The sequence below is a fragment of the Salmo salar genome, chromosome 19 (genome assembly GCF_965601325.2).
Source record: "Salmo salar chromosome 19, fSalSal1, whole genome shotgun sequence".
Classification (NCBI taxonomy): Eukaryota; Metazoa; Chordata; class Actinopteri; order Salmoniformes; family Salmonidae; genus Salmo; species Salmo salar.
This window is the reverse complement of record NC_138309.1, coordinates 43,897,501-43,907,500: the sequence shown is the minus strand read 5'-3', so window position 1 is coordinate 43,907,500 and position 10,000 is coordinate 43,897,501. Positions and strand designations below refer to the sequence as shown.

Below are 10,000 nucleotides of genomic sequence, written 5' to 3'. Positions count from 1 at the left end.
TCTATTCCACTGCTCCATTTGGGAGCCATGTTGTTACCTAGCTCTATTCCACTGCTCCATTTGGGAGCCATGTTGTTACCTAGCTCTATTCCACTGCTCCATTCGGGAGCCATGTTGTTACCTAGCTCTATTCCACTGCTCCATTCGGGAGCCATGTTGTTACCTAGCTCCATTCCACTGCTCCATTTGGGAGCCATGTTGTTGCCTAGCTCTATTCCACTGCTCCATTTGGGAGCCATGTTGTTACCTAGCTCTATTCCACTGCTCCATTTGGGAGCCATGTTGTTACCTAGCTCTATTCCACTGCTCCATTCGGGAGCCATGTTGTTACCTAGCTCTATTCCACTGCTCCATTCGGGAGCCATGTTGTTACCTAGCTCTATTCCACTGCTCCATTCGGGAGCCATGTTGTTACCTAGCTCTAATCCACTGCTCCATTTGGGAGCCATGTTGTTACCTAGCTCTATTCCACTTCTCCATTCGGGAGCCATGTTGTTACCTAGCTCCATTCCACTTCTCCATTCGGGAGCCATGTTGTTACCTAGCTCCATTCCACTTCTCCATTCGGGAGCCATGTTGTTACCTAGCTCCATTCCACTGCTCCATTCGGGAGCCATGTTGTTGCTTAGCTCTATTCCACTGCTCCATTTGGGAGCCATGTTGTTACCTAGCTCTATTCCACTGCTCCATTCGGGAGCCATGTTGTTACCTAGCTCTATTCCACTGCTCCATTCGGGAGCCATGTTGTTACCTAGCTCTATTCCACTGCTCCATTCGGGAGCCATGTTGTTACCTAGCTCTAATCCACTGCTCCATTTGGGAGCCATGTTGTTACCTAGCTCTATTCCACTTCTCCATTCGGGAGCCATGTTGTTACCTAGCTCCATTCCACTTCTCCATTCGGGAGCCATGTTGTTACCTAGCTCCATTCCACTGCTCCATTCGGGAGCCATGTTGTTACCTAGCTCTAATCCACTGCTCCATTTGGGAGCCATGTTGTTACCTAGCTCTATTCCACTTCTCCATTCGGGAGCCATGTTGTTACCTAGCTCCATTCCACTTCTCCATTCGGGAGCCATGTTGTTACCTAGCTCCATTCCACTGCTCCATTCGGGAGCCATGTTGTTGCTTAGCTCTATTCCACTACACCATTCAGGAGCCATGTTGTTGCTTAGCTCTATTCCATTTATTTGAATCATGTGCTTGTCATTAGTCCTTGCCAATGACAAGTATACCAATAACATGATGCAGCCACAACCATGCTTGAAAATGTGTTTTTACCAATAGGTGCCCTTATTTGCGAGGCATTGGAAAACCTCCTTGGTCTTTGTGGTTGAATATGTTTGAAATTCAATTCTTGACTGAGGGACCTTACAATTATCTGTATGTGTGGGGTACAGAGATGAGGTGGTCCCTTGTTTAACTAGGCAAGTCTGTATAGAACAAATTCTTATTTACAATGACGGCCTGGACCGGCCAAACCCAGACGGTGCTGGGCCAATTGTGCGCTGCCCTATGGGACTCCCGGTTGTGATGCAGCCTGGAATTGAACCAGGGTCTGTAGTGACGCCTCAAGCACTGAGATGCAGTGCCTTAGACCGCTGCGGCATTCGGGAGCCATGTTGTTGTCTTACTCCCCTGTGTGTGTGTGTGTGTGAGAGTCATATTATTGTGTTAAAAAAGCAGAATGGACAAAGGCCCAATAAGAAGGCGTTTGTACGTGTGCCTGGTGCAGTGGAACCAATGGAACAGTCACCGAATGTGGGGAAAGTCAAGGGGTGTGAATACTTACACATATTGTGCCTTCAGTATGTATGTATGTGTAACATAAAGGACCGCTGCTTAGTGCTTATTAATGCAGAAATAAATGGACTTTAATGACTGTTCCCCATTCAGATCCTGACCTTCTCATAATGCTCTTAGACTGAACCAGGACTGACCCCGGATGAGCACTTAGAGCCACTTCTCCCTCTCTGCTGATGTCAATAGGTTCCTCATCACCATCTTCAACATTCTGACTAGAATGCATGACATCACAATACCCCACAATGACATCACAATACCCCACAATGACATCACAATATCCCACAATTACAAAGCAAAAACAGGTTTTTAGACATTTTTGCGAATGTATTACAAATTAAAAACAAAAATACATTATTTACGTAAGTGTTCAGACCCTTTGCTAGGAGACTCTAAATTGAGCTCAGGTGCATCGTGTTTCCATTGATCATCCTTGATGTTTCTACAACTTGATTGGAGTCCACCTGTGGTAAATTCAATTGATTGGACATGATTTGGAAAGGCACACAGCTGTCTATATAAGGTCCCGCAGTTGACAGTGAATGTCAAAGCAAAAACCAAGCCATGAGGTCCAAGGAATTGTCTGTAGAGCTCCGAGACGACAGGATTGTGTCGATGCACAGATCTGGGGAAGAGTACCAAAACATTTTTGAAGCATTGAAGATCTCCAAGAACACAGTGGCCTCCATCATTCTGAAATGGAAGAAGTTTGGAACCTCCAAGACTTCCTAGAGCTGGCCGCCCGGCCAAACTGAGCAATCAGAGGGGAAGGGAGGTGACAAAGAACCCGATGGTCACTCTGGCAGAGCTCCAGATTTCCTCTGTGGAGAAGGGAGAACCTTCCAGAAGGACAACCATCTCTGCAGCACTCCACCAATCAGGCCTTTATGGTAGAGTGACCAGACGGAAGCCACTCCTCAGTAAAAGGCACATGACAGCCCGCTTGTTTGCTGAAAGTTTGCCGCAAGGCACCTAAAGACTCTCTCAGACCATGAGAAACAAGATTCTCTGGTCTGATGAAACCAAGATTTAGTTATTTGGCCTGAATGCCAAGGGTCACGTCTGGAGGAAACCTGCCATCCCTACAGTGAAGCATGGTGGTGGCAGAATCATGCTTCACTGTAGGGATGGTGCCAGGCTTTTGGAACCTAAAGTATTGTGTCAAATTCACCTATACACTATATATATATATATACAAAAGTATGTGGACACCCCTTCAAATTAGTGGATTTGGCTATTTCAGCAACACCCATTGCTGACAAGTGTATACAATCGAGCACACAGCCATGCAGTCTCCATAGACAAACATTGGCAGTAGAATGGCCATACTGAAGAGCACAGTGACTTTCACAGGATGCCACCTTTCCAGCAAGTCAGTTTGGCCCTGCTAGAGCTGCCCCGCTCAACTGTAAGTGCTGTTGTTGTTCCTAGACGTTTCCACTTCACAATAACGACTCAGCTGCGAAGTGGTAGGCCACACAAGCTCTCAGAACAGGACCACCGAGTGCTGAAGCGCGTAGTGAGTAAAACCGTCTGTCCTCGGTTGCAACAATCACTACTGAGTTCCAAACTCCTCCTGGAAGCAACGTCAGCATGATAACTTTTAGTTGGGACCTTCATGAAATGGGTTTCCATGGCCGAGCAGCCGCACACAAGCCTAAGATCACCATGCGCAATGCCAAGCATCGGCTGAAGTGGTGTAAAGCTCACCGCCATTGGACTCTGGAGCAGTGGAAACACATTCTCTGGAGTGATGAATCATGTTTCATCATCTGACAGTCAGACGAACGAATCTGGGTTTGGCGGATGCCAGGAGAGTGCTACCTGTCCCAAGGCATAGGCCAACTGTAAAGTTTGGTGGAGGAGGAATAATGGTCTGGGACTGTTTTTCATGGTTCGGGCTAGGCCTCTTAGTTCCAGTGAAGGGAAGTCTTAACACTACAGCATACAATGACATTCTAGACGATTCTCTGTTTCCAACTTTGTGGCAACAGTTTGGGGAAGCCCTTTCCTGTTTCAGCATGACAATGCCCCCGTGCACAAAGCGAGGTCCATACAGAAATGGCTTGTCAAGATCGGTGTGGAAGAACTTGACTGGCCTGCACAGAGTCCTGACCTCAACCCCATCCAACACCTTTGGGATGAATTGGAACACCGACTGCGAGCCAGGACTAATCGCCCAACATCAGTGCCCGACCTCTCTAATGCTCTTGTGGATGAATAGAAGCAAGTCCCCGCAGCAATGTTCCAACATCTAGTGGAAAGCATTCCCAGAAGAGTGGAGGCTGTTATAGCAGCAAAGGAGGGACCAACTCCACATTAATGCCCATGATTTTGGAATGAGATGTTGGACGAGCAGGTGTCCACATATTTTTGGTCATGTAGTGTATGTGTATTAAAGTATTCAAAAGTGTAGTATTTGATCCCATATTCCTAGCGTGCAAGGATTGCATCAAGCATCACTACTTATAATGGAAAATAATAGTAACCCGTCTCTCTTCCTCTTTTTCCCTCTTCACCCATCTCTCCCTCACCTTTCTCCCCCCTTCTCTCTCTCTCTCTCTCTCTCTCTCTCTCTCTCTCTCCTCTCTCTCTCTCTCTCTCTCTCTCTCTCTCTCTCTCTCTCTCTCTTCTCTCTCTCTCTCTCTCTCTCTCTCCAGTTTATGCGTAACGACCCAGTGGATGGGTGCATAACAGAGAGACAGTTTGGAGGTATGCTGCTGTCCTACAGCGGAGTCCAGTCACGTAAACTCAAACAGATGCAGAAGGGGCTCAAGAAGATGTTCAAAGATGCTCAGGTACTGAGACAGACTGATGGGTAATACATCACAGTGAAGGAGCAGCACAGTCCTCTCTCTGTGTCTCTCTCGTTCCCAAAACATATGTGAAATGGATTAAAAAAACATTACACTCACAGAAGTTCCAAAAGAATAAAGACATGTCATATTATGTCTATATACAGTGTTGTAATGATGTGAAAATGGTTAAAGTACAAAAGGGAAAATAAATATATATGGGTTGTATTTATAATGGTGTTTGTTCTTCACTGGTTGACCTTTTCTTGTGGCAACAGGTCACAAATCTTGCTGCTGTGATGGCACACTGTGGTATTTCACCCAGTAGATATGGGAGTTTATCAATATCGGTTAGTTTTAGAATTCTTTGTGGATCTGTGTAGTCTGAGGGAAATATGTGACTCTAATATGATCATACATTTGGCAGGAGGTTAGGAAGTGCAGCTCAGTTTCCACCTCATTTTGTGGGCAGTGTGCACATATCCTGTCTTCTCTTGAGAGCCAGGTCTGCCTATGGGGGCCTTTCTCAATAGCAAGGCTATGCTCACGGAGTCTGTACATAGTCAAAGCTTTCCTTAATTTTGTGTCGGTGACAGTGGTCAGGTGTTCTGCCATTGTGTATTTCATGTATTTATTTAATTAGGCAAGTCAGTTAAGAACAAATTCTTATTTACAATGATGGCCTACCGGGGAACAATGGGTTAACTGCCTTGTTCTGGGGCAGAACGATAGATTTTTACCTAGTCAGCTCGGGAATTCGATCTAGAAACTTTTCGGTTACTAGTCCAACGCTCTAACCACTAGGCTAACTGCTGCTCCCGCCGTCTCTGTTTAGGGCCAAATAGCATTCTAGTTTGCTCGTTTTCTTTGCTAATTCTTTCCAATGTGTCAAGTAATTATCTTTTTGTTTTCTCATGATTTGGTTGGGGTCTAATTGTGTTGCTGTCCTGGGGCTCTGTGGGGTCTGTTTGTGTTTGTGAACAGAGCCCCAGGACCAGCTTGCTTAGGGGACTCTTCTCCAGGTTCATCTCTCTGTAGGTGATGGCTTTGTTATGGAAGGTTTGGGAATCACTTCCTTTTAGGTGGTTGAAGAATTTAACGGCTCTTTTCTGGATGTTGATAATTAGCGGGTATCGGCCTAATTCTGCTCTGCGTGCGTTATTTGGTGTTTTACACTGTACACAGAGGATGGTTTTGCAGAATTCTGAGTGCAGAGTCTCTATCTCTCTCTCTCTATCTCTGTCTGTGTGTCTGTCTGTCTGCTGCGAGTTGCTACTCAATTACAACTCAGTCTGGGTGAATCACAATGTTTCAAATTGTAACTTAGGTTTTCATTGATGCCAAGGAGGTATCTAGACAAGGGGACACCTGTCTCTACCCCACGCCTGTCTCAATTCTCTCCTCTCTTTCTATCCCCCTCTCTCCCGCTTTCTTTCTCTTCCTTTACGTCCTTCTCGCTCACTTAGTCCCTCATCCCTCTCTCCTTCTCTTCCTCTCTCCTTCTCTTCCTCTCTCCTTCTCTTCCTCTCTCTCTTCCTCTCTCTTCCTCTCTCCTCTCTCTCCTTCTCTCTCCTCTCTCTCTTCCTCTCTCTAGGGGAACTATTCAGTCATACAGCCAGCTGCTCCTCTCTCTGCTGTCAGCTAATTCAGCAGTTTGTGTGTACGGGGGTGTAAAGCTTGCTTCCCTTGTCATGCTACCCCATCTCTGAGCCCACCGTTGAATAGAACTCTCCTAACTACAGGAGCGTAATCAGAGGTGTGTGTGTGTGTGTGTGTGTGTGTGTGTGTGTGTGTGTGTGGGGGGGAATCAGTCTCTTGTCATGATGATGTTTAACTGAGTTTCACAGCAATAAAATAATTTGAAGCAGAATTCCTATTAACACTGGAAACTCTAGGCCTGTAGGGACCATCATTCTGATGGCAACATTCTAACAGTGGGATTAATACATTTCATATATGCTATTGCTAAAATAATCATTTGACGGTGTTAAGTAACATTAGAATAAGATTATATTTTTCATTTCAAATAGCAAAGTAGCATTTTCATTAGTTTGTTACTGTAGGCAATATGTAAGAACAAAACCCCACAAAAACCACCTAATTCAACTGTTTAATCAATGTTATTATTTTGTTACAACTATGAAACATATATCTGGAACATGCTAACGACTTATTTTTATGTTTTTAATATTATTTGCAAAATACCCCAACCATGAAGACGCACGGTCAGCAACACGTGTGGTCAGATGATGAAAACATCTGTAGGCCTTAAACATCATCTGTAGCCTTAAACATCACCGTAACAGCTGTAGGCCTGAAACATCACCTGTAGGCCTGAAACATCACCGTCCCGTAGGCCTGAAACATCACCTGTAGGCCTGAAACATCACCTGTAGGCCTGAAACATCACCTGTAGGCCTGAAACATCACCTGTAGGCCTGAAACATCACCTGTAGGCCTGAAACATCACCGTAACAGCTGTAGGCCTGAAACATCACCTGTAGGCCTGAAACATCATCTGTAGGCCTTAAACATCACCGTAGGCCACAGCCCTGTAGGCCTGAAACATCACCTGTAGGCCTGAAACATCACCTGTAGGCCTGAAACATCACCTGTAGGCCTGAAACATCACCTGTAGGCCTTAAACATCACCTGTAGGCCTGAAACATCACCTGTAGGCCTGAAACATCTCCGTAACAGCTGTAGGCCTTAAACATCACCGTAACAGCTGTAGGCCTGAAACATCACCGTAACAGCTGTAGGCCTTAAACCCCGTCACGCTGTAGGCCTGAAACATCACCTGTAGGCCTGAAACATCACCGTAAGCGCCGAGTGTTTGATAGTGAAAACCAGCATTAAATCAGTAATTGCATTATATTGAATATGGTCGATATGACGGCAGTTAAATAGTCAGTTATTGTCAGCTCGTGCTGCGTCTTCACTCAACGGCATCAGTTGGATTTCATTTAGCGGTTGTCCCTTGTCCAAACAGTCGACACAAACCTTCGCCTCACATTTCCCACCAACACCTAGCTTGCAGGTGTCTTGGGTTCTGTTCTTTGTGCATCTGCCCACCTGGCGACATCAAAGGCTCACGTGGAATCTTAGTCCTCAAATGTCTCTGACTTAGTTCGTATGCCAGACTCATGTTTCTCATGTAGCTCGTGTGCCAGACTCGTGATGTCTCTCACGCAGCTCGTATGCCAGACTCGTGATGTCTCTCACGCAGCTCGTATGCCAGACTCGTGATGTCTCTCACGCAGCTCGTATGCCAGACTCGTGATGTCTCTCACGCAGCTCGTGTGCCAGACTCGTGATGTCTCTCACGCAGCTCGTATGCCAGACTCGTGATGTCTCTCACGCAGCTCGTATGCCAGACTCGTGATGTCTCTCACGCAGCTCGTGTGCCAGACTCGTGATGTCTCTCACGCAGCTCGTGTGCCAGACTCGTGATGTCTCTCACGCAGCTCGTATGCCAGACTCGTGATGTCTCTCACGCAGCTCGTGTGCCAGACTCGTGATGTCTCTCACGCAGCTCGTGTGCCAGACTCGTGATGTCTCTCACGCAGCTCGTATGCCAGACTCGTGATGTCTCTCACGCAGTTCGTATGCCAGACTCGTGATGTCTCTCACGCAGTTCGTATGCCAGACTCGTGATGTCTCTCACGCAGCTCGTGTGCCAGACTCGTGATGTCTCTCACGCAGCTCGTATGCCAGACTCGTGATGAAGTCTGTCCTGATGAAGTCTCTTCAAGCAGTTGATACACTTGCAGCAAATCAAGCAAATCAACAGCAACAGGCCCGTGGTGGGTACAGCCGTTCCGTCTGATCCAAAACATCCACACCGACCTATAGAGAGGAAAACATTGAGGATTATTTTCCCGTAGTAAATACAGAACGTGTTCTACAGAAGAGCATAATTTCATCTATATCTTTGTTTGGTTGTACAATGTAATAGTATCCGGCTTTTCTCTTTATTGTGTCCCCGTCGATGGCAACTGACAGACACGTTCTTTCTTGCCTTGCCTTGGTAAAGTGGGAGTGTTGTCTTGTCATTCTTCAGCACTGTTGTGTGTAGTACAACGGCTGTGCACGTGCCTTATGTAGCGCAGAGGGGGTGAAGTCCCATCTCTTTGTTCATGGTGCCGACAAGGCTTGTTTTATTTTGCAAACAACTTGTTCGCCAATGACAGTGAAGTGAAGAAATTGTCCATGTTGACATTTTGTCCCCCTTACCAACCGAAGGTTCCACATCATCCCCATATTCTCCGACACCTGCTGCCCCGTGTGAATCTTTTCACCGTCGCTTCCTTTCTGTTCTGTTTCACCGTTTCATTCGGTGGTGGTACAGGTACCTGCTCAGTGCGTATCGTTTAGTAGGGGAAGATGATTAAACGCATAAATATAGGTTGAATTTACAATGGTGTTTGTACTCCTCTGGTTGCCCTTTTCTCATGGTAACGGGCCACAAATCTTGCTGCTGTGATGGCACACTGCGGTATTTCACCTGACAGATATGGGAGTTTATCAATGTTTGATTTGTTTTCAAATTCTTTCTGTGCTCTGTGGGAGCCAGGTTTGCCTTCGGCGGCCTCTCTCAATAGCAAGGCTACGCTCACTGAGTCTGTACATAGTCAAAGCTTCCCTTAAGTTTGGGTCAGTCACAGTGGTCAGGTATTCTGCCACTGTGTACTCTCTGTTTAGGGACAAATAGCATTCTCTGTTTGTTGATTCTTTCCAGTGTGTCAAGTAATTATCTTTTTGTTTTCTCAGAATTTGGTTGGGTCTAATTGTGTTTCTGTCCTGGGGCTCTGTTTGTGTTTGTGAACAGAGCCCCAGAACCAGCTGGCTGAGTGAACTCTTCTCTGGGTTTGTCTCTCTGTAGGTGAGGGCTTTGTGGTGGAATGTGTGGGTATCACTTCCTTTTAGGAAGCTGTTGAATTGAACAGGTCTTTTTCCTGGATGTAGATAACTAGTGGGTATGAGTCCTCACTCCTACCCCTGTCCCTCTTTTTCCTGGATGTAGATAACTAGTGGGTATGAGTCCTCACTCCTACCCCTGCCCCTCTTTTTCCTGGATGTAGATAACTAGTGGGTATGAGTCCTAATTCTGCCCTGCATTGTTTTGGAGTTTTGCATTGTACACAAAGTATATTTTGGGGTGTTTGACCCATTTGGTGAATTCTTTGTTGGTGAGCAACCATAGAGGGCAATGGGTTCTATAACTGATTCAAGTATTTGTTAGCCAGATCCTAATTAGGGTGTTGAGTTTTATGTTACTTTTGATGGCATAGAAGGCTATTCTTGCCTTGCCTCTCAGATCGTTCACAGTTTTGTGGAAGTTACTTGTGGCGCTGATGTTAAGGCCGAGGTATGTATAGTTTTTTTTGTGTGCTCTAGGG

General features: G+C 46.0%; 1 protein-coding gene across 2 annotated transcripts in view; it reads left to right on the top strand.

Annotated features, from left to right (window-relative positions):
* The window catches only part of micu1 (mitochondrial calcium uptake 1), a 102,284-nt gene that overhangs the window by 74,441 nt on the left and 17,843 nt on the right, over positions 1–10,000 (top strand). Inside the window, exon 10 of one of the 2 annotated variants that reach the window (XM_014157977.3) lies at positions 4,464–4,601. The exons of the other annotated variant lie outside the window; for it this stretch is intronic. Within the exon in view, the coding sequence (XP_014013452.1) occupies positions 4,464–4,601 (138 nt within the window). The remainder of the gene's footprint in view (positions 1–4,463; positions 4,602–10,000) is intronic. 2 annotated transcript variants of the gene reach the window in all.